The following is a 25,441-nucleotide window of genomic DNA, read 5'->3' on the forward strand; positions in this document are numbered from 1 at the left end:
TTCTCATATTTTAATTTCCATTTCTCTCAGCTTGCTTCTGGCTTTTCCTTTCGGCCTCTGATGGCAGCATCTGGCTAGCTTAATTTACTTTTTTGACCTAGTTCTATGTTGAGAGCTGGCCCATTAAATTTATGCTTATTTTTCAGAAAACAGAATGGGCTCAAATCAGATTCATGGAATAGATATTTAGAAGGTTATTATTTAATTGTTAAAAGATATTCTACATTTTTTTTTTTTTACTATGGTGATAAGATTCATTGCAGAGTTCCTTTAACTTGCAACTTAAACTTATTCCTTTTATTTACTTTTTAATTATTATTTTTTGTTGTTACTTTTTACCTGAGGATATTTTTTCCATTGATTTCCAGAGAGAGTGGAAGGGAGCATGGGAGAGGCAGAGAGAGAGAGAGAGAGCGAGAGAGAGAGATTGGTGTGAGACAGACACATTGATTGGTTGCCTCCCGCATGTGCCCAAACTAGGGCCAAGATCAAACCTGCAACCCTAGTATGCATCCTTGAGCAGGAATCAAACCCTCCACCCTCCAGTGCACGGGCAGATGCGCTAACCACTTAGCAGCACCGGCTAGAGCCAAATTATTCCCTTTACATAAAATGGATTTACACACTTTTCCAAGAATATGTCCATTTCATAAAATGAAAAATACTTCAATGTCTGGCAAGCATGAGGATGAATTAAAGTTGTTGTAAAAGAGTTGTTGTAACTATTTAAAAAATAGTTACAAATGGTGAAGTATTGCCAGAAAATAGAAATGCATGAGGAAAGAAAATTAGAAAGAGAAGAGAAAAACTAAGAGAGTAGTTTTTCTGAGTTTTGACAACCTTGCTGTTTATGTAGTCCACCTAACCCAACTGAGAACACTAGCACTTTTGACATTATAATTTCATAAGACAGGTAGATGGTAGACTTTGATTTAAAAAAATAATATATGTAAATTCTAAGTAAAACTCTGAGAATCATGTTATGTTGGTGTTGAAATGAAAGTTCAAATTCTTCAATGATTAAATCTCTTTTGTGTATCTTTTTTTTTTTTTATCCTCACCAGAGGATATTTTGGCATTTATCTTCAGATAGTGTGGGAGGGAGAGAGGGAAAAAGAGACAGAGAAACATCGATGTGAGAGAGACACATCAAGTGGCTGCCACCCATACGACCCCAACCAGGAATGAGGACAAACTACCACCGAGGTATGTGCCCTTAATGGGAACCAAACCTGGGACTCTCTGGTCAGCGGGACGGTGCTCTAACCACTGAACAAAACTGGCCAGGGCTTGTGTATCAAGGTTCCTCATCACTAGGTAACCTCCAGTGATGAGGAACTCAGTGCCTCCAGCTCTGCTTATTTATCTTAGGACAGCTCTAGCCATTAGAAAGCTCTTCTCGGAATAAACCAGATCTACTGTTGGCCCACAGAAAACAAGGCCAATCCCTCTGCCATATGATAGTTCTTCAGATATTTAAAAACAGCTGTTGGACTCATCCTAATTTTCTCTGGGACAAGCATTCCTGCCTCTCAAATACATGACTTTCAATCCATTCACCAGTTTGATCTCTCTTTTCTAAAAATTTTGTCCCAGTTTTAATTATCCCTTTGAATAGGCATAACTGGGTACTATTTTGTTTGGCCATCTCAGAACAGAGAGAAATGATCACATCTTTTATTCTGTAGCAAGACAGCTATGTCATATTCCAACTCACAAAGAGCTTAGTATTCAGTAACATTCATGATGCTCCTAAATAATATATTTGCCATATGATACTTTTACTATTGTTTCTTTGGGTGTGATATTATATTTATTCATATTATATTTATTCCTATTAAATTTATTCTTGTTAGACATATCCTATTACTGTATCCTCCAAGATATTCTAGACCACTGCTTTCGAGTCTTTATTGTCTCTTTCAACTTTCTTTTATCTGTAGATATGGTAAGCAGTGCCTTCTTGATCTTGGTCTAAACCACGAACTGAAAGGTTGAAGAGTAGAGAACAGAGCCTTATTGAACTTCCATAAGTCAAGCCCCTTAAAACTGATTCTGGTCCATGAATTAGTGTAACCCAGTCCAGCAAATTCTTTTTGCATATTGTCCATAGTTATTCATCTTCTTCACTAGAAGAGATTGTGCTAAGAGGTTTGGTCAATATAACAAGACAAGCTAGTTTAGCAGATCTTACTATTGTTCCTGTTTCTGAAGTCTACTCTGTGAGCTAACTGGATATATCCCCAGGCTTGGAGCAACCTTATTCTGTCAAACATAAAAGTTTAAAGTGAGAGAGTATGGAACTCAAACCTTAAAAGCATCTCTCAATATCCAAGGCCTCTGGCAGATGCTCTTGGTGGTGGTGGGGCTTCAGGCACCCCACCAAATATACTACTTCTCTCCACGTTGTATGTTTCAGGACTGAAGAGAAGGGAAAGGAAGTTTCATGTCTAAAGACGGGAGCTTCCTCCTACATAAAAGGCCACCTCTTTAGAAGTTCCAGTAGAGAGTCGTGAGACAGAGTCATCATGGCAGATCACTGCAGGCTGCAATTGCAAACCCTTTCCCAATAGACTAGATTCCAGTGACTGTGTTGAGATGTTTTTGCGGAGTAGGGGAGAAAAACTTTCTTTGACTCGCTCTGCTTTGGTATTTAGTTGTGCAATTTCAGGTTGATGCTGCTTCTCCCCATTTTATGCCCTTCTCTTCGTATGTACATGTGTATGTTAGCCTGTATGTGTGATGTTCATTCCCCTCTCCTATTACACTCATTTGCATTTGAGAATATATTATTATTTTTGAATTAGTGTTCATGTTCTAGCTTCCTTGCCTATTTTCAAATGCTATCTTCTTACCAGGTGTATAGAAAATTGAGGTAATTATAGAGAAAATTAAAGCAAACAGCTCCTTGATATTAAGGGAAGAAAATTCCATTAACCTGATTACCAACATATATCACTTTATGCAATATACATATGGCATAAAAGCAATGCCTCCCAATTAATTTATGCACTAATTATAGTGATTATTTTTTTTCTCATTGGACATAAATGAACAATGGCTTAATATTTTAGCTTAAGTTGCACGGTATGTAGAAATGTGCATATAAAAAAATTAATTTAAATAATTACCTTCTAACATATTTGTTTTATTTTCAAATTTCTACCTATCAATTTTTCAACTTGGGTATACCTGTGTCCATTTTCCTGCCTGGTTATTCTTGAAAGGGCCCCCAATTCACTCTGGATTTGCCTTTGTCCTCATAAATGCAGTCAATTCTGCTCCACCCTAGGGGCTTAATTAACAGGGTGAAATAGAATGGAGTTATGGACCCTCACACTCACTGTCTTTCCATTAGTACCATTTTACTCACCTTCCCAACATCCTTGGACATTCAGGGCTTTTCTAATGAACACATTCCAGAAGCCAAATTTCTTACCTCAATGTTGCAGAGACACTCCTCTAACTTGGTAACAACTTCCGAAAATTCAGGTCTTCCCTGTAAATAAAGAAAGGACATGTTTCCCCAGAGAGTAAAAGACAGGCAACTTTCTTTGGATTTTAAAATTGGGTATTTGCATTTGTAAAGAATGAGATAAACAATAATGTATATTTTTATTTAAAATACACTTGTATTGAAGTGTTAATTGAATGTTCCTTTGCTGTTCAGAGAGGGATGTTGAGTCTCCCTCCGATAAGAGTTTTAAGTCAGAATTTGCAACTGCATTCAGATAATAAAATAGTGAAAAAGTTTAATTAGCTTTGCATGTTTTTAAATGGCAGGTTTTCCTCTTCAAAATGAAAGAATAAAGTGAATACTAAAGACCATTAACTATCTCTGTGCCTTGTACTGTACAAGGTTTCTATAGGAAAAGGACTGCTAAAGATAATTTTATAATTAGCTTCACTTTTGAAAATACCATCTCAGATTCACAGCCAAGATCAATAGAAACCTCATGACTGTGTCCTATTTTATGGGTTTAAGATAAGCTTTTTATCTTCCAAAAGTGTCATTAAAGACCTTGTTCATTATGAACCTCTGTGTCTGATGAGTTTGGTTGAACAAACATTTATCATAATCTGATTATATTTCACACTTTGTTCTAGTTGCTAGGAATATAAAAATGATTATGAATCTATGAAAAAAAATTCTTGGAATTTTTGAAAATGTTGGTCTCTTTTGAAGAAATTATATACCTCCTTTGTCAGACCTGAAGGACTACATAACCTACCATTTCTCCTTTTACGGAATTTTCACTGCCGGGAGGTAGGTAGCTCAATTTAGCATTCAGGTGCAGTAACCAACTAATTTAGATTTTTAGTAGAACAATTTCTCCCTTAATATCTAGCCCTCCCCTGAGAATACGGCCTCTCCACAGCCCTCCCAAGTGGAAGCAGTTTTCTCTCGAGTACTCCTTATACCTCTAGGTTGGTGGGAACGGTGGGGAGAATGGGGGCCAGTGTCTTCTGTCTCTTCCTTAGTTTCAAATGCTTTTCTCTCTAAAACCCATCAGCTTTCTCAGCTATTCTGCTGAGTCACTCTCCCTCATGCTTGGAAGGTTTTAGTGGCCCCACTCACTGTCATGCTCTCTAACATCACTCAGTGTTTTTATTATCCATGTAGATGATCCTTACAATGGCCTGACCTCTGGGTTCCTTTGGTCTTTCCTCCACCTTTCCTCAGTCACCTACTCCCTGGTCATACCCCAGACCCCATTACTAACAGTGCTGGCTACCCCTCCTTGCGCTCTGTTTTCTCAGATTATCTCAGATCACACTCTGGATCCTATGTCCTCTCTTTCTAATTCACTGCTTCTGTAACACTGGTGCCAAAAATCTTAGACCACACCAACCATCTCATCAGTTAAAAAAACCAACTTTGTATTGTGACTGTTTCGAATATACCCCCAAGTAGAAAAGAATAGTAAAATAACTCCCCCCATGTATATGTTATTCAGACTTACAAAACATGTTTCTGCTAATATTGTTCCATCATCTATCTATTGTCTAATCTATGTTCCTGTTTTTCTGTTCAACACCCCTCTACCTCCGCATCTTTTTACTGTCACTCGCTCATCTGACTTTCTCCCTTACTTTGCTTAGATGACATTGATGATCATAATCAGCCTCCATTCCTGGGCCCTATCGTTCATTTTACACACTATTGGAAAAATCCCAATGTTAATTAAATATATCTTGACTGGTCTTACTTCAAAATCATGACCCTTTAACTTCAAGTGGACCCTGGGACAGCCTACAGAGCCTATGTATAGCTCATACACTCTCTCACACTCCAGATGGCTACCTTCACCTCTTTCCTCAAAGCTCTAGTTCCCCCCACTACACCCAACACCCAGCTGTGTCTAAACCCACACAATCTGCTTCCACTTCTATTTCTACAGATGGACTCTGTCTGATTCTATCCAATTCCTTCACTGCCTACTAGTTCTCATCTCTGCTAATCTATTAAAGGGCATTGCTCCAAAAATAATTCTCCGTTCTATTTTTTTGCATCATGGATGTTCCCTTTCTATGGTTTAATCCCATCAACATACAGCCATGCTGTAAATTCTCCTGAATTAAAAACAAATACACAACAATAAAATAAAATTCCCAACTCTACTTCTTCCTCAAGCTATTACTCCATTTTCCTGTTCACCAAAATTGCTCTAAAGTCTTCACTACATTTGCAGTTTCCTATCCTCTTTCTTCTCTTTATCCTCTTCCCCAATCAGGATGTCTTCTATTGCACTCTGCTGAAGCTGCCCTTGTCAAAGACACAAAGACCTGCCTCCTCATTACTGCCTTCAGTGGCTCAGTCTCAGTGCTCATCGTACTTGGCACAGCATTAAATACAAATCATCAATCCTTTGCCCCTAAAATATTTCCATTTGAATTTAAGGTCATTACTTTCTCATGTTTCTTCTCTCTCACTTGTTATTTCTCAGTCTCCCCTTTTGGTTTCACTTCCCTCTATCTTTAAATTCTGGGTTGTACCAGGACTCAGCTTGGAGGTCTCGCTCTCTCCCTCTCTTTTTTTCTCTTTAGAGTTAATTTGTTGAGGATTCCATTCAGTCTCATAGCTTTATAAAACAACTCCTAAATCTTTATATCTAGCCCAGTATTCTCCCTTGAACTCTACATTTACATCTGCAGTTTCTTGTATTTATAGTCTTCCCTGCTTCAGCCAATGGCAACTCCATCCTTTTACTTGGAGAGGCCCCAAACCATAGGATAATCTCTGAATTCTCTGTTATACTCTTGCTTCTAATCCACCAGTAAATCATACTCACTTCAAAGTGTGTGCAGAATCTGAATGAGCAAGCAGCATAATATTGAATCAACCCTCCCCCATACAACAAGTGTAAACTCTGGACAAAATGTAAAAGAGAACTACCTGAAGGCAGTAGAGTGAACAAATACAAGTGGATTCTTGAGGAAAGTCAGTTGCAAGAAAAGAAAGGTACGAGGTAAGTTTCCCATCTTTATCATTATTATTATTATTATTATCATTACTATTATTATAACATTTACCCTGAGGGCAAGCCTCATCTACAATTTAGGGAGAAATTAAAATTCTGATGAAACACCCACAGCAGGTTTACTTTCCTGAAGAACCAGAGAACAGAATTCAGGGCAACCAGAGTATACAAGCTATGGTTTTATAACAAATGATCACAAATGTAATGGTTTAAAACAACACCCATTTATTATCTTACAGTTCCCGTGAGTCAAGAAGTCCAGTCCAGATTAACTGGGTCCTTTGCCCAGGGTCCCATCAGACTAAAATTCAGCTGCTATCTGGCACTGTGATTCCCCTCTGAGACTCAGGGGCCTCTTTCAAGCTCACTGGTTATTAGAATTCATTTCCTTGTGAAGCATTTTATAACATGGCCTTTGCCTCTTCCTGGCCAGCAAGTTTCTCTAACTCCTTCCTCTGTGACCAACTGGAGAAAAATGCTCTGCTTGCATAGGGTTCATCTGATAGGTCAGGTCTACCCAGGATAATCTTCCTTTTGTCCATATGAAGAAATATGATTATGAGAGTAATACCTCATCATGATTACAAGTTTTGTCCTCATTCAAAGAAGTGGGGGGTGTTATCCTTGGCATGTATGCCAGGGGACAGGAACCTTGGGGCCACCCAAGAAAAGTGAGGAGAGATCCTGGAAGAAGAGAGCCTGAGAGAGGGAGTTTCAGGATCTGCATATGAACTCTGCCTAAATCTCTGGCCAACCTCTGAACTACATATGCATGAGGCAGATGCTAAACAGCCCAGTGAGGCTAAAAGATGAAGTGAGATTCAATCTTTTGTCCAATGCAGGTATTGCTCTTACTCTCTAACTTTTCTTCATTGCCTATGGATATCATCTGTCCTCTTCAGGCTCAATTCATAAAACATAACCTTCTTAAAATGTCCAAGTGATTCCACACAACGATTTTATCCTTTATATAGATTGATCTTATTCTTCCTTGTTTTAACTATTTACATGTCTGTATCACTAGCTAGAGTGCTTTGAGGGTGAGCCATAATTCATTTACTCTTGCATATCTAGCATGTTCTATTGTATAGGATAGTTTAGTTGAGCTCAAATTTATTATATTAAATAGTATCATGATAATAAAAAATTATCTAGAATCTGACTACCCCTTGTCTAAACCACCGGCATCTCTTGCTTATGTTATTATAATTGACTAAGTACTTCTGCTGCTTTTGTTTTTTGCCTATTCAAAGTATGTTCCCAACCCACAGCTAACATTATAGTCAATGGTGATAAGCTGAAAGCTTTTTCTCTAAGATCAAGAAGAGACAACGATGCCCATTATTCAACACAGCACTGGAAGTTCTAGACAGAGCAATTAGACAAGAAAAAGAAATAAAATTAATCCAAATTCGAAATGAAAAAGTGAAACTATTACTATTTGTGGGTGACAAGATATTATATGTTGGGAACCATAAAGATTCGACCCCAAACTGTTAGAACTAGCAAAAATACTAAGTAAAGTTTCAGAATACAAAATCAATATAAAAATATATATTGTATTTCTATGCAGTAATAATAAGCTATCGGAAAGAGATATTTAAAAGATAAACCCATTTGCAATTGCATCATAAAGAACCTAGGAATAAATTTAAACAAGAAGTTGAAAAACCTTTACACTAAAAACTGTAAGATACTGAAGAAAGAAATTGAAGAAGACATAAATAAATGGAAAGATATTCCATGCTCATGGATTTGAAGAATGAATACTGTTAAAAAGTCCTTCCTACTCAAAGCAATCTACAGGTTCAATGAATTCTCTATCAAAATTCCAATGGCTTCTTCATAGAAATAGAACAAACAATCCTAAAATATATATATATATATATGAAAAAACCATAAAAGACCCCAAATAGCCAAAGCAATTTTCAAAAAGAACAAAGCTGGAGACATCATACTCCCTGATTTCAAACTATATTACAAATCTATAGTAACTAACATGGTAGCCAAAAATTTGCTACAGATCAAGTAATGTTACTCACATTGCCTCTAATTATTCTCATGTTACCTTGTATTCATCTGTAAGGCATGCGATAGCCTGCTCCCGTGACTCCCTGACCTGGCCTTCACTTCTGGACTTGGCTGTGCTAACTTCCTCAGGCCCAGCACACCATCCCCTCAGGGAGTCTATTTGCTGTTCTCTCCACATGGATTGACCAGCGTCTTCACCTTCTCCAGGTTTTTTCCAACTCTTTTCCCTTGTCCACCATATTTAGAGGCCCCAAGCTAGTGCTGTCAACTCCCTTTCTTCTTTTATTTATTCCATAGCTCTTATCACGAGATGACTTAATATATATTTTCATATTTATTTATTTATTGTTTATATCCCCTCATAGAATGTCCACCCCATAAGGGCAGGGATTTACTGCTTTCCGCTGCTCTGTCCCCAGAGCCTTGAGCAGTCCCTGACCTACAGAAGTTGTTTAATAAATGCCTGTTGACTGAACGATAAAGTTAACGATTTTGTGTTTTATTTATATTTCATTTTATTCTCAAACTATCTTATCATGTGAGTAGAGGAATTTTATTCCAATTTGCTTCAAGTGTTTTTAATCAATCAGTGACTACATTATAAGTGAATGACCTTTTTCTAAACATTAAATTGGAATGGTGTTAATATTTCACTGGAGGGTTAGAAAGGCATCAAAATAATGTTGAAATTTAACATTTACTGAACACTTAGAGCACTTCACTTAACTGTTATAATGTTTTGAAATGTAGGCATATATTACTTCCATTTTAAACTAGAAAAGGCAGAAAATCAGAAAAATTAAATAATTTATCTAAGATAGTCTAGTCAGTAAATAGCAGGGCTAAATTCAAAGTCAGGTAGAGCTTGTGATCACGGTGCTCCTGCATATGCCCTTTCTGAATGTGGCAATCAAATCCACAAGGAATACTTCCACTGTAATTAGGTAAGATTCGGTGCCTGAGATTAGCTTCTGCATACTAGAAAGAACACTAGATTGAGAGTTAAAAGACTTGAGGTTAAATATCTAATACTCTGTGATTTTGGATAGTTTATTAACCATTTTGAGTTTCAGTTTTCTCAGCCTCAAATTGAGCTGCATCATTAAAAGAATTAAAGAAGATATATATGAAGCTTGACAAACTGCAAAGTATTTTACAAAGTAATTTGATCTTTTAATAATCTATTCTAATGAGTGTGTCCTGGATGTGAGCTCTCTGAATTTATGGTCAAATGCTAAATAGTTTGGTTTAAATTCTATACAAATTAAGGATTCTAGCCATTTATCTGGCATCTTGTGAGAACCAAGATGCTATTTAAAAGGCAAAAATCACCAAAATGCCTCATGAGCTTAATATATTGAAAAGATGGATAATAAATGCCAGTATTATGATATGCATTATCCTCTCCTTTGCTTTCAGGTGGATGGCTCATCCTCGTTGCCATCATGCTGCGGTTGGTGGCAGCCTGCCCTGCATCATGTTCAGTGTGCACCAAAGATGTAACCCTCTGTCACCAGCTATCCTATATAGTAGGTAATAACACCAATAACTCTAAAAAGCAGTGTTTGGGGTACCTGGCATATTCATTGCCATGCTTTTCAGTGTACTGACTGCTTTCTGGGCTCAGTCTAAAGAGGTAAACTTTTAAAGAGAAGCCATTCACAGTAACTAAAGACTGATAACACTATTTTATTTTCCTGTTCCTGGTGTTCTGAAGCCAACTAAAGGCTTCCAGAGGTCATTGAGATATTTCTCCATTACAAGAGAATACCACCATTTCATGCAGCTATACTTTTCTTTATAAAAGAAAAAATAGATCACTTTTATTATATTTCTGTCCACACTTTGTACAGATTTGAACTCTACCATTGGTTGGAAGAAATGTCAATGAATCAGAAACCTGAACCGCAATTGTTCAGCATTAGTAAGATTAAGTGATGTACCAGCAAAACAGATTATTATCAAAGTGCATCTAATTTTGAAAGTCTAGTCTTTTTTTATTGGTGGTAAATGAGCTGTAGAAATGCTAACAAGATATGCTGCCTGTATTCATTACATATTGCTTGCTTAAGTCAACAATTTAATAAGACACCTTATTAACAAATTTGAGGAGAATGTGATTTACATCCTGATATCCAAGAAGAGATAAACACATTATAAATTCCACCCATGAAAAATTTTCAGGAATAAGTCTGAGCAAAGATGGAGTGGAAGAAGATGATTTCTTTTGTTTCTAAAATCCTATGACTTTGTGGGAATTAAGAGGTAGCTGTTATTGTCATCCCTGACGGGAGAGAGACAGTTCCAAGGCTAGTTGGTCGGACACTGTTTCCAGTCAGCATTGAAGACAATTAAACACTAAACTCCCACCCTCTCAATTGGATTTCCTGACTTCACTCCATTTATTTATTTTTTTTGATCAGAGATAGCTGGTGTCTTTAAGAAACACATATTGCTCATTTACATTGCTGCACCTCTGTATCTTCCTTCTCATTCACAGAATGCCAAAACCGTGAAGTTAAATTTCATAAACACAGAGAAGTAAATGGACGACTCGTGAGTGGAGTGTCTGCTTAGTCCTAGACAAGAAGTAATTGACAGCAGCAATAGTCTGCTCCCTCAGAGTCGACAAATCCCTGGAGGACTGGGCATCCATGAACACAAAACTTCTTCGACCCATATCAAAAACAATGATGATACAAAATGCCGAACTGGCCAGAAATTCATATAATCAGTAATAAATACTGAAAACAATAAAAATAAAAAGAAATACCATGACTTAAGCCAGCTAGTGCTGCAGAGATGGGAAGGATTCTTACAAAGAAGGCACTGTGAAAATCCTTTGTCTTCCACATTATTTAACTCTCTTTGTCTCAGTCCCGTCGTCAGGGTTTCGCCAGGGAATTGCGACTTGTTTCCCTCATTGTTGATTGTTCCAATGGCACCTGTAGACCTCCCAGGGACAATGGACTCTTCCATCCTTATGACACTGTCATTTGCAGTCAAAACAATTTTAGCATGATAAAGCTGGGTTACAATGACTCCTGATTATAATATATCTTTATTGAGTTAAAACGCTTTGATCTCTAATGACAGAGCAGTGATCGCTCTGAGGTGATTATGGTGAAGGGATTTAACAGTTGGAGGCCCCGAATACCACCTGCCATCACATGATAGCCTTCATTGGAGGGAACAGATATGAGACAGGAGGCCAAGATGGCCCAGGCTATAATGAGAACCCCACTGACAGATCCTCGGGTTGTCTGGAGAGAATAGAGATCTTTACTAAGTTGCTAACTTTTAGCCTGGAGCAAAAAAAAAAAAAAAAAAAAAATGCAGAAACTAGTGCTCCTTCTCACTCCCCCGCCCCCTCCCATCCCCACGCATACCTTATGTTTGAGAGGGAAGATGACTGGCTTCACAGAACAAATATGTATCACTAGCGGGAAACTGGTGAGCAAGCGCGGACACAGGCCCGGCTCTGGGGCCAGCAGGGCTGGACCAGGTCGGCACCCAGCCTGGCAGAGAAGCCTGAAAAGCCACCTTCAGAAAACATCCACGGTGATAATCCCAAACACACAAGCGAATTAACTTTGACATGTAAAGGGACAGATGGATTTATGTTTCTCCAATAAACATGTCGTAGTAACAAAGAATATAAAAATCCATCATTCTGCTAAACAGCCCGACTTCCCCTGAAACGGAGAAATCAGACAATCCTTTTCGTTTTGTTTATCGTTCTTACCCAGGTGAGAAGATTGCTCCGAGGGTACGGATGGTCTTTGCTCGCCACCGGACCCCCTCTCCCTTGTGTGTATCTTGTTTTCTAGTCTGTGCTTTTCTTCCCCCACAGCAGCCCCTGTGACCACGCGAGTTTTGATCATCACGGACGGGTCCCTCTCCTCTATAGGGAGCACAAACCTGTCTCTCCTGTTTAATCTGGCCCTGCTGTCCCTGAGCAGGAACGGCATTGAGGATGTCCGGGAAGACGCCCTGCACGGCCTGTCCAGGCTGCGGACGCTGCTGCTGCAGCACAACCGCATCTCCAGCTCTTCGCTCACCGACCGCACGTTCAGCAGGCTGGGCGGCCTGCGGGTGCTCGTGCTCAGCAACAACGCCCTCCGCACGCTGCGCGGGTCCTGGTTCAGACACACCCTGGGCCTGACGCGGCTCCAGCTGGATGGGAACCAGATCACTGACCTGACAGACAGTTCCTTTGGAGGCACACATCTCCACAGCCTCAGGCATTTGGATTTATCGAACAACTTTATTTCCTACGTGGGGAAGGAGGCCTTCCGACCCCTGCCCCAACTGCAGGAAGTGGACCTCTCCCGAAACAGGTTGGCCCACATGCCCGATGTGTTCACTCCACTGAAGCACTTAATCCTTCTGAGCTTAGATAAGAACCAGTGGAGCTGCACTTGCGATCTCCACCCTCTCGCCCGGTTTTTAAGAAACTACGTTAAGTCTTCTGCTCGCAAGCTCAAGAATGCCAAGGACCTAAATTGTCAGCCGTCCACCAGGGTGCCGGCCGGGGCCGAGAGTGTGCTGAGGCTGCCTGACACCAGCTGTGACTCCAAGGCTTCCAACCTCACTCTGGTCCTAAAAGACAGAAGTCCCCTCCTCCCGGGGCAGGATGTGGCCCTGCTGACTCTCCTTGGCTTTGCAGGTATGCCAGGAAGAAGTATACCCTCCTCTTCTCCCCCCTCCTGTCCATAGTCTTGACATAGACTAGGGGATGCTTTTCTCAGGCGATTGGGAATGTTTGGCTTGAGCAAGGGAGAGGACATCAATAGAGTAGGGGGCTGCCAGCTGATTGGCACAGGTTACAGGGATCTCCTGTTGCAGGACAGCTAACAAAAAGGACATGCCCTTGCCCCGGTATTCAATAGCTCTAGTCCTGGTATGACTAGCACCGTGACCCTGAGTGAGTTAACTTGCTGTGTCGACATCAGTATTCTTGTTTGTAATGAGGGCAGAGTATCTATAGTTTATCATTCATCCATACTCCAAAGAATACTGGCACATTTATTGAGATGCTGGGAGACAGGGATTAAAAAGGTTATGAGAGCCCTGGCTAGTTTGGCTCAGTGGTTAGAGCGTCGGCCTGCGGTCCAGAGAGACCGGGGTTCGGTTCCCACTAAGGGCACGTACCTCAGTTGCAGTTTGTCCCCGGCCCTGGTTGGGTTGTGCGAGTGGCAGCCACTCAATGTGTCCCTTTCATGTCAATGTTTCTCTCTCTCTCTCTCTCTTCCTCTTTCTCCCTCCCACTTTATCTGAACAAAAAACGAAAAAATGTCCTCGGGTGAGGATAAAAAAAAAAAAGAGGTTATGAAACATAGTTTCTTTCTGCAAGGCACTCACATGCATGTGCTGTGTTGTAGTAAGAATCGGTGGGCTTTACCAAGCGCACGAGCAGATGCTGTTGCAACATTCACATACATCCTGTTCTACAGTGGTTGTGAAGGACAGCAATGAGGTGCATGAGCTCTGCAGTGGGCTTGCCCAGGTTTGAATCCTGGCTCTGCTCTTACCTGCTGTGTAACTTTGGGCAAGTCATTTGACTTTTCTGTGCCTTGGTTTTCTCCTGTTTGGGGTTTGAATTCTAAGATTTCTATTTATCTCTTTCAAAAACTTGGCCCATCCCTTCACAGACTGGCGAAGGAGAGAATAATCCTCAACCTTTTAAATTTTCTGTGGTAATTTTATAAAAATTTAAATTATGCATCAGCTGTCATTACATCTCACTGAATGAATGATATAAAGTGATGCTTGGTGTCATTAGAGGAAAACCAAATCTGCATGAGATTTCTTGAGTCACCTACCTCAGTGTGTGTTTCCCCCTATGCTTGCAGTGCATGGTAAAATCCTCTGCACCTGTGGTAACCATGGTGATGAGGTGTGTGTGTGTGTGTGTGTGTGTGTGTGTGTGTGTGTTGGGAGGAGGGTTCCCAATGCTGGAAGACCAGAGGCTGGCATCTGGGACTGAAACGATGTATTTTGAATATGAATTATAAATAATCATTCCACAGCAGATTTCCTGCAAATTAATTGAACATCAGGTTTTTTACTTCTAAGTTATACTTACAATCAGAAGAGTTGGAGACCAGCATCAGGTCTGGACAAAGAAACTACCACCAGCAATAATCAAACTCACTTGGAAGTCAATTCAAATCCTCTCAGAAAGATAAATTGCTTTAAAAACTGTGCAACCATGTCAGTAATTATACGTGCTAAAAAATAATTTATTGTAAAAGACAGAAACAATAGGGAAGAAGATGGTTTTTTTTTTTTTAAATGTGCTTCTTAGAACTAGTCGTAGGAGATAATTAATAGATATTGCAATAAAGACGAACACAGATGCACATGTAAGCACTGTAGAGGGGTTCAGATAGATTTGGGCAATGCTGGGTGAAACAAAGTGAAACAGGCTTCTTTACTGCAGTAATTCTCACGGCCTTTCATCTGCTAATGATCACTGTGAATCTAACAGGAAGATATAATGTAGAGCATTTCTCAAACGTATTGACCATAAACCCTCTTGTCACAGAGGATTTCACTGAATTATGTTTCATAGGACATCGTTTTGGAACTATTATCACAGGGTAATTTTCAATATTGTCTAGGTATCTTTTATATCTATTTTCAGAAAAGATTTTGCTAAGTTAACTGCGTTAGTGTAGAGAATGATATGAATTCTAAAGATTCCAAAGATTTTGTCAAAATGATAGGAATCTGAATATGTATGAATAAAGTCTAATAAAGTATAAATATAACTACATACATATTGTGTTATCATGTGTGAAATTATCATCATAATGTAACTTTCATTGAGTAATTTTTAAAAAAACATTTTTATTGATTTTTAGAGATAAAGGAAGAGAGAGGGAGAGATAGAAACATCAATGAAAGAGAAACATCGATCGGCCCAGCCTGTAACCCAGGCATGTGCCCTGACGGGGAATCGAACTGGTGACCTCCTGGTGCATGGGACAACGCTCAACCACTGAACCATACCATCTGGGCACATTGAGTAATTGTTAAAGATACTGCTTTTAGAAGAGATTCTTCTTTTAAAAAGTTCTGACTTTTGATATCAATTTATTCCACTAGCTCCTTTTTTTGCTCCTTCTGAAGTAAAAGTGTGGTCACTTATCTACACGTCTAGTGTGGCAAAAAGACTTAGAATTCTCATTTAGCCTCTGATTCCATCTTCTTCCTCAGCAGTAGATAAATCATCACAATTCAAAATAATATAAATAATCATATGCAGTTAATTTAAAACTAAGAGGTGGTTCTTTGGCACCAGACACTGACATTTTGACACTTCTGATTCTGTCACCTGATGAGTAAAAAGAGAAAGCTTCCATAAAGCTGTAGAGTGTTTTTAATACTTCAGTAAGAACTTACCATTAATTTTGCTTTTTATTTTGTTTTGTTTTTCCAAGTCAGAAAGATTGCCAGAACACTTTTTAAAAAATAGCAGCAATGCCCATGGCAATGGAAATCCAGCCCCCTTCTTAATAGCAGGTTCAGTTTGCCTGCAAGCTTCTCCGGCTGCTTTGCTCTCAGCACAAGCGGAAAATGGCCATACTGACTGGGGATGTGACGCAGACACCGCTCTACAGCGACAGTCCCCCCCCCCCCCCCCCGCCAATCAGACACAATTAGTGGGGAAACTTCACCCTGTAATCAGATCACGCCTACTCCCATTTCAATGGCTGATACGTGTATTTAAGAAAATGTGGGTCTTTCTTTCCTTTGTTGTTTGGTTTAGCACCCGAGTCAGGCATACAAAGCCTTCTCTTCATGATTTGTTTTCTGAAATTTTTGTACCTAAGAGTTGAGTGTTGTAGGACCTACTAGGGCACTACACAACCCAAACAGCCGCAGCAACAATTGTAAGCATAAGCCACAGTGACTATTCATTGAACCTCACTATATCAAAACACTGTATGAAGCATGGTGCGTATGTTACGTCATTAAATCTATAAATCTATGGGTGGTCTTAATTATCCCCATTTGGCAGAGGAGGAAAATAAGGCTCAGAGAAGTTAGAAAACTTGCCCAAGAAAATTGTCAGAACAAAGCTATAAATCCTGAGTGTTCTTAATCCATGTAAAAGAGTGTTTCAAATATTGTATTATTTTCATACATTTATAACATTTTAAAACCAAAGCTCTTGTTTGGAAGAAATCAAACTCTAAGAACTATTCTGATTTAAATTTTGCTACCACTTTTAAAGAAAGTTGTGCCTTTAATGGAAATTTAATTATTTTAGTGTTGTAGCACTCTCCAAGAGTGGATTGTTGTCAAATAAATTAAAATGGGACTTATAAAACCTCAAAATCTGGTAAACTACACTCAGTATGGAGGACTTTACCATAAACTGACATTCATTTTGGCTAATCTTTATCTTTAACAGAAATAAACGAAACAACCATGTTTGACACCTTCCATTTTCTTTCAAGTTTTAAAAATATTATTATGTTTTCATTCAAGTTTTCTGCAGTGGAGAAAACCAGGCAAGATGCAGTTAACGAATGAACCTAGAATGATATCATCTCATTCACTTCTCAGACCACTCATTCATCTGGAAATGACCTCATTTCTAGAGTCAGGGAACTGAATTCTCTGGGGAATCGAACTTGACCAATGTCACACAGCAAGTTATAGGCACAGCTGGACACAGAATACATTGTTTCTAAATCAGCCGATTCTGACACCATGTTTTCCTGATTATCATTTTGGGGATTTGTAAGATTATACCACTCAGCGCTTTTCATGACTAGAACTAATAAACATTTATTTAGGAATATTTGTTAAACATTTCTGGAGCACTTCCTCTGTGCCAGAGTTATGAGCACTACAGATACAATGTTGAATAAAACGAAAAATGTCCATTTTCACAGTGCTTAATTCTAGCAGGGAAGGACAGACGGCGAACAAGAAAATACGTGAACAGAATAATTTTATACCATTTTAGATGCTAAGAACAAAAGGAAATCACTGTGATATAGAGGGAGTTGAGGTACAACTCAGAGAGTGGTTTGAACATCTAGATGGTTGATGATGCCATTTATTGAGATAGGAAACAGCAAGAAAGAAACAAGTTGGACTCTGCACTTGAATCTGAGAAATAATTTTATTCAGAGGATAAGCAATACCTACACAGGACAGAAAATGACAGTACCAAGCATTCTAACTTAGATGTTAACCTTTTTTTATTTCTATTTTTAGTCCTTACTCAAGGATATTTTTTCATAGATTTTCTGGTAGAGTGGAAGGAAGGGAGGGAGAGAGAGAAACATCAATGTGAGAGAGACACATTTATTGGTTGCCTTCCTCATGACCACGACCAGGGCCGGGGACTGGACCACAACTGAGGCATGTGTCCTTGACTGGAATCAAACCTGAGACTCTTTGGTCCACAGGCCAATGTTCTAACCACTGAGCCAAACCGGCCAGGGCAGATGTCAATCATTTTGTTGTGGAAGTTCATAGAAGGGGGTGGTCTTTGCAAGATTAAAAAAAAAAAAAAAAAGACAGCAAATGTATCAACACATTTGGAAGTATTGATTTAGATTATAAAGGGTAACTAAAATTCAAATAAGCAGAGGTAAGAGAAAGTATTACAAGTATTAAGACCATGTACTTAGAAGTACATTTTAAGACTAATAAATTGAAGAGTCTGAAAAACAGTATTTGAACGTGAAAAATAATGAAAACACAAGGCTAGGCAGGGAAGTCATAGCAGATTGCACCAAGTCTTGAATGTCAAGGAATTTGGCCTTTATCATCGGAAGCCAATGAGGTATTCTGAGCTAAGAGGTGAATCTTCAGGGATGCACAACATATAACAATACCAGGTAGAATCAGTTTTTTCCTTTTAAGGAGGTTATAATGATATATGATAATTTCAGGGTATATACTAAATGTGGACAATTTTGGGGATTGACTGAGATTAAGAAATAGGAAATTTGGAATTAAACTGGTTTCCCATGGGCAGGAAAATAATTCTAATGCAGGAATTATTTTACCAAGTGAATTTCAGTCTATGAAAAAAGCCTCTTTTTATCAAAGGCATTCCAGATGGTATTATTTCTTATCCTTTTTAATAGACACAAAGCAAAGATCCAAATTAGAAAACAGAACATATTGATACTATAGCCTCTGACTGAACTGATATTTTTCCACATGGTGATAGACCTCCTACCCATTCTGATGCCGTTTAAGCCATTAACCTTGATATCTGTGGACTTCACATTTGGTGATTTATATGTTTCTTCCTATGATGTTATCTTTTAATGGTCTCTCTGTTTGTCACAGGAGCTGTTGGCCTCACTTGCCTAGGTTTAGTTGTATTTAACTGGAAACTCCAACAAGGCAGAGCAAATGAACATACATCAGAAAACCTTTGTTGCAGAACCTTTGGTGAATCCCTGTGTGCTCATGAGGCAAGAAATTACCACGCTAAGGGATACTGTAACTGCCACTTAACTCAGGAAAACGAGATAAAGGTCATGTCCATTGTGGGGTCCAGAAAGGAAATGCCACTGTTCCAGGGAAACAGCCATCAAGCGGCGCTGACCTCGGAGTCCACAGCCCTTGACGGACCATTTAGAAACCTGAAAGGGAAGGCTCAGGAGGCAGGCAGCGCTTTCGTCTGCCTTGGGGGCCGATTGCTGCGGTCGGGATGTTCAGAGCCTCCTGGGAACATGGCAGCTTTTAATGAAGCAGGCTTACTTGCAAGATATTGTCCAAAGAGAGCTGAAAATCTAAGGAATCTTGAGCCTGGGGAAGTCCAAGCTCAGACTCTGCCACAGCTTGCAACCAGAACAATAGGTGAGTTGTCTTGTTTGAGCAAATCCCACTCCGTTGAAATCCCTCTGAAGGAGGGAGCCTCTTTTAATTTCCTCAACAGGGGAATAAAAATCATCGTCGCACCCGTCTACTCCTTTTCTAAAGAGAGTGTGTGCGAGGTTGTGTGTGTGCGTGTGTGTGCATGCGTGTGTGTGCATGTGTGTTTAGGGTGAGGCATAGATGAAGACTCCCCACCCTCCGGAGCTGAGCGTACTTCCTGTGCCTGTTGTAAAGCGAATTTTGTGACCCAACACCTAACAATGTTAAAAAATAAAAGAAGCCTTTTAAATAGCAATAGGGCTGTGAAGATTTATGGGTGGCTGAATATTGGCTTCCCTTCCAACATCCTCCGAGCGCTAATGCCAGTTCTGCGGTAAGCAACCTTCCCAGAGCATGACATGTTAGAAGAATGGGCCTTCTAATGCTAGTGATTCATTTCAGGAATGATGTCAAGACACATACTTTGCTTGCTGAGCTGTCAGGGATGATAACTTCCCAGTCCAGAGAAAGTCAGGACTTAATTCATTGTCCCATGTTGGGAGCCAAGCGAATCTGGCCGTGACATCTCTCCACTGTACACGGGCGATGTCAATATTTAGGTGGAGGCAATGAATTAAATGTCTTCCCTTTTCTTCCTGAATAGTAAGGCGATGCTTTCAGGCTGAGCAGTGAAAACTTTGACAGGTGCTCTGTAAAGAGGCTCCTGTCATTTATTTGAGTTGGTTTACAACACGCTGAGCTTTCTCCCAGAATATGAAGGACAGAGGTACTACTCCAAGATATTCCTACCATGGGGATCTGGCCCTAAGGATGGGACAACTGGAAAAGAATAAAACTGTATGTTCTTCCACATGTGGCATAAGGCAGGATGTGAATGTGTTCCATTGCATTCCCAGACTCTAGTTTTTACTAGTTTCTGGGGACTGCTGAGTCGGCTCACCAGAGGAATGGCCGAGGAAAGAAACATCTGCCATAACAATCAGATCAGATGGTTGTTTTTTTTACTTAAAAAAAATAAGCTCTTAGGCTTTCAATAGAATTATACCTTAGCCACCTGTTTTACTTTAGCTTTGTCGAATGCCTACCTTCTCTGTGGGAAAATCCTACACTGAATGGAATAGGGTTCCTTCACCACTTAAAACCCAGTCCCTTGCTTCACACAGAGAATATTGGTGGCCAAACCAATGCAATTGCTTTTAAGAAAGATTTGAAATCCTGTGACATGCCAGGCACTGTGCTAAAGCTGGAGAGGACAGGTATTTGAGGAGCAAACAGCCAAGGCGACTCCTGCTCCAGAACAGACGTCACTAAGGGGCAACATTTCTCTGGTTGTGCCTTCTTACTGGGAAGCACAGAATCGTAGCGTTTCAGGGGTAGAGGAGACTTTAGAGACGATCTAGTCAAATAGTTCTTCATATTTATCTCGGAGTCACAGAACTCTGTTAGAATCTGATAAAGGTTACAAACTCTTTTCCCAGAATAATTTTATACCCACATAAATTTTATACCCACATAAAGTTATATCCACATAAAGTTCCCATCTAGTCTAATCTTCTGATATCCAGACAATAAGTGGCTTCTCCAAGGTCGCTCAGGAAGTTGAAGGCAAATGTTAGATAATATCAGATGCTAGTCTGAGTCGTAGTTCACCTCTTCCTTTCTATCATGAACAGAAATATTTTCCTCCTTCCTCTGATAAAACAAGCAATTTCACAAAACCGAGAAAGTGCACTGATAAGATGAAATGTTACATTTAATATGCATTGTAGTTAGGATAGGGTTTAGTGTCAGACAGACCCAGGTCAAGTTCTGCCCATACCATTAAGTTGACATGTGACTGGCAGAAAACATTCAACCTCTCTAAGTTGTTCTTTTCTTCATTTGTGAAAGTAATAGGATAATAAGACTTGTCCAATGAATTCGGATTCTTGTGATTATTAAATGAAATAATGGATGTCCTATATTTAGCACAATACCTGGCTCTTCGTATACGATTTTGTCATATATCGTTAACCTGCACTATGTAATGGTCCCAGGCAGAGATTTTTGTAACACAGACCAGGTCATATTCTAAAAGACTTATTCATTTAACAGATATTTAATGAATACTGTATTAAGTGTTGGGACATAAAAAACAGGTACGGTCTCTGCTTTGATGCATCAAGAGTATCACAAGGATTTTTCTTTTGTTGTTGAAACTTGAACACTACTCAATATTGTATTATATTCTTTCTAATATTTAGTTCCAAGTGAAAAATGAATGCAGATAAAAATTACTATGGTTATTTGAAGAAGGTTGAAGTATTATTTACATTTAAAGCTAACTTAACCAACACCTAATCAAAAGATGTACAACTCTGAATAGTTTTATTTCTAATTCCAAAACATTTTGTTGTTGTTAATCCTCACCTGAGGATATTTTTCCATTGATTTTTAGATAGAGTGGAAGGGATGGAGAGGAGGAGGAGGAGGAGAGAGAGAGACATCAATGTGAGAGAGACACATCCATTGATTGCCTCTCACAAGACTCCTACTGGGAATTGAACCTGCAACGCAGGTACATTACCTTGACCAGGAATTGAACCTATAACCCTTTGGTCCATGGGCCAACGCTCTAACCTCTGATCCAAACCAGTCAGGGCTAATTCCACAACTTTTAAATCAGCATTCCAATGGATTAAAGCGTGGTCATAGAGAGTGTCATTGCAAACACACCAAATTGCCAAACGTCCTTTGTGGGGTTGGTTAAAAATTAGAAAATATTCAAGAATTACCATAACCAGAGGAATCAGTTTTACATTTTTGATAAGGTTTCTATGCATCTGTTCGGTTGGGGTCAGAAAGCTCTGCTCAGTGTTAAACTCCTGCACTTATTGTTCCGCAGATATCAGCAGTGACACATTTAGTAGAAGATATGCAACACCCGCTTCAGCCTTGGCAAGAGAGAGTCTTGAAAAGCCTTTAGCAAATGGATCATGGCAGCCTCCAATAGGAAAAGAAGACAATGGCTTACAACCTCGCAGGCAGCGACGTTATATTACAAGCTCATCATCCGAGCCTCGTAAGCCTGAGGAACACTACCTACAAAAGGTCTTACAAAAACATAGCTCAAAATATGTTGGTCCTTGTGAACTGTTGAAACAGAGCAGGCCTAGGTATTTTCAGCCCAATAATTCTCTTATCTGTAAATATGTGCTTTATGACCAATTTAATGATTATGCGAAAGAAAAGAAGCCAAGTCGAGAACATTCAAAGTCCGAGAAAGAGCAAACCCAAATTTATAGAGCAATAGAACAATTTCTTACGGATGAGGACAACATGGAGTTACCAGGGTTATCAACAAATACCAAGAAACCATATTTCCCTAAGAGTGTTAGCTTCCATGATTCTGGTTTAGTTGAAAAAAATAGGTTGGTGATGTCATCCAAAACATCAACCCATTCGAAACAGCAGAAAAATCAAAGTAACCACCTGACCACCTGGGATCTCAAAAAATGGAGCAGTCCTGGAGAGAGAAGCAAAGGCGGAAAACGGCCTACTGACACACAGCTTCTGAAAAAAAAGGGAACCAATCAATCTGTCCCCAGAGGGAAAATCAAAAAGAAAAATTTAAGGATAAAATTAAATTTACACCCCTTTAGAAAAGTCAGAGTTTATCCAGAAAAATCCTTGTCAGAACTTCCAAAGAAATGCAAACAAGTATTGTCACCTCCTAATAAATTATCCAAAGCTTCTGAGAAAGGAGCCAAAATAAACCTTCTGTCATCTGCAGATTTCCCCCGAAAGCCAGAGACTAACAACTATGTTGCAATCATTTCAAAGACGCTGCCTCTCAAACAGGCCCCGGATCAGACCCCATGCTACAAAAAACACACTAAGAAGTCTCCTCTGCTCAATGCTAACAACTTATCTTTGGCCAGCCAGAGCTCTGTGGGAGGCGGCTGTCACCTTCCTGGTCACATTCCTGATGGAAGCCCAGCAATGTCGCCGGGGCTCACTCCCAATGCAGCTGAACACGGGCTCACACACACTCAGTTCTCAGCGGAGCAAAAGGAAAGTGTAACTCACTTCACACTGGCAGCTTCCAGGTATTTACCAGCTTCCTGGGAAAATACAGGAAGTGACATGTTGGCATTTTGCCCTTTTAGGGGGGCTGCTGACCAAGGGGCAGTAGAGCCCACTGAACACACAGAACGGGACAATTCTACATCCAAGGAGCCAGACCAGTTTTCTTCTTCCTTGGAAAACCAGACACAAATCGTCGGTGACCATACGACTGAGACCTACAAGGAACACACTGTGGATCAAAATCAAATGTTACCACGTGGAGTGTACCACTCAAGTAATGAACAACCTGGAAATGAAGACAAAACAATGACCAAACCTAAAATGTCACATCAGATTATGGAACATTGTACTATGGAGGAGGGAAATGATGTAGAAACATATGATTCCTCTCTCAGTCCCCGAACACAATCCAAGGACAACTTAACGTTTACGAAGACAGATTCTATTCTGCACCAAAATAGAAAAGAACTTCCCAAGGATATCGGTACTTCTATTAGTACTCAGGACAGTTGGCATCTAACCAACAGTAGCAAAAAAAAACCTGACTGCACAGAGGCATTGCCCAGAGATGCTGGCACTGAAGCCCCAGAGATAAAAATAGTAGGGAAAGAGGAGGAAGAAATGTCTGATAAAAGCAAGGCAGATTCTAGTATGGTAAATCACATACAACAGATGACCTGAAAAGGCACCATAAAAGCAAAGCAGCAAACTGGGGAAAATGGAAAAAGTAAAACTCTTATATCATATGGTTCAAGTTCTGTTGAGACGACTACTACAGCTAAGGACTTAAGTATCATGAGTTCCCCTGAAACCGAAAATAGACTACCTCCTAGTGAAACAGATCTTCAAATAAACAGTAGCATGCATGACTCGAGAGAGGCTCAACATATTCAACCAGATAAAGGCAACAGTGCACTCAGAGCAGGCGCAGCCACAGTGGCGACAGGTGAGGCAGTTCCCCTCTTACCACAGTTAAGAGACATTGAGTTTTGAGGCAGAAAATGAGGTGCCTCTAATTCCTAGAAGAATAAATGAAGCTGAAAACTCTGTTCTAAAACACACACTATATCCACCATCTGCTGAATATGCTAACACATCACCTTTACAGGCGGAACAAAGTGAACAGAACAACTCAAATAATCATTTTCTACTTTAGCTTTCTTCAAAAGGACACACAGACACGCCCAGCCTTCACATGCATTTCAGTTGCATTATCTTGGAGGAGAAAAAAATCCTCAGTAATGCCTTGTTATCAATGAAATACAAGTATACAGTTGAATAGGTGATGCAAAAATCAAAGATAGAGCCGCACGACATGTTTGATGCAATGAATTGAGTTTTCTTCTCTAAGGAATGGGAAAATGGGAAGGGAAGTTTTGCCTAGTCCTGGAAAAGAAAGACAAAAAAAAAAAAAAAGCTCTAAGCAAATGAAAGATTAAAGACGAAAAACGTACTTGAGCAGATTTACACTTGATGTTTATTTTATGGAAATTACTATACACATCTCAATTAGTGGTATTACAATATTGCTTTCTACAGAGATGATTATATATTCATATTTGTGCCTGATCTGCTTTCCTAATTATGGTATGAAAATAAAAATTGAGCATTGCTTGTTAACCGTAGTCTAGCTGATATGTGTATTGGTATATTTCAACCACTCGTGACTGTTCTGTTGACAATTATGTTAGGTCTTAAGTAGAAGTCTTAAAAACCTGTTAATTCTGTAAGAGAGAGAAAAAAAAATTAAAGATTTCTCTAAAATCTGTAGAATCCTGTCAATCCACTAGGTGGAGATCTCAGCTTCAATCATTTCAGTACAAATGGAGCTGCAGGATCAACACAATGGATCCTGAATAAAAGGAATTTGAAGGAGCTTTATTGCCAATCCTTATTAACTTAAGATTTTGAAAACTAAATAACCCATTAACATATATGCTTTCGGGGTTTGATGCCTTGAGTTCAGCACGCCGCTATTGTTTGGTATGAGCATCCCT

General features: G+C 39.5%; 2 protein-coding genes across 2 annotated transcripts in view; one reads left to right on the forward strand and one right to left on the reverse strand.

Annotated features, from left to right (window-relative positions):
- Nucleotides 1–25,441, reverse strand: part of LOC118626997 (serine/threonine-protein kinase TNNI3K) — a 269,557-nt gene that overhangs the window by 50,400 nt on the left and 193,716 nt on the right. Inside the window, exon 22 of the mRNA XM_036257082.1 lies at nucleotides 3,440–3,499. Coding sequence (XP_036112975.1) covers nucleotides 3,440–3,499 — 60 coding nt within the window. The remainder of the gene's footprint in view (nucleotides 1–3,439; nucleotides 3,500–25,441) is intronic.
- On the forward strand, nucleotides 9,959–24,600 carry LRRC53 (leucine rich repeat containing 53). Its single transcript, XM_036255488.1, is given in 5 exon segments — nucleotides 9,959–10,046; nucleotides 12,367–13,182; nucleotides 18,843–19,358; nucleotides 22,261–24,425; nucleotides 24,427–24,600. Coding segments are annotated over 5 exon segments (3,759 nt in total).

This window comes from Molossus molossus, unplaced genomic scaffold (assembly GCF_014108415.1).
Source record: "Molossus molossus isolate mMolMol1 unplaced genomic scaffold, mMolMol1.p scaffold_m16_p_12, whole genome shotgun sequence".
Taxonomy (NCBI): domain Eukaryota; kingdom Metazoa; phylum Chordata; class Mammalia; order Chiroptera; family Molossidae; genus Molossus; species Molossus molossus.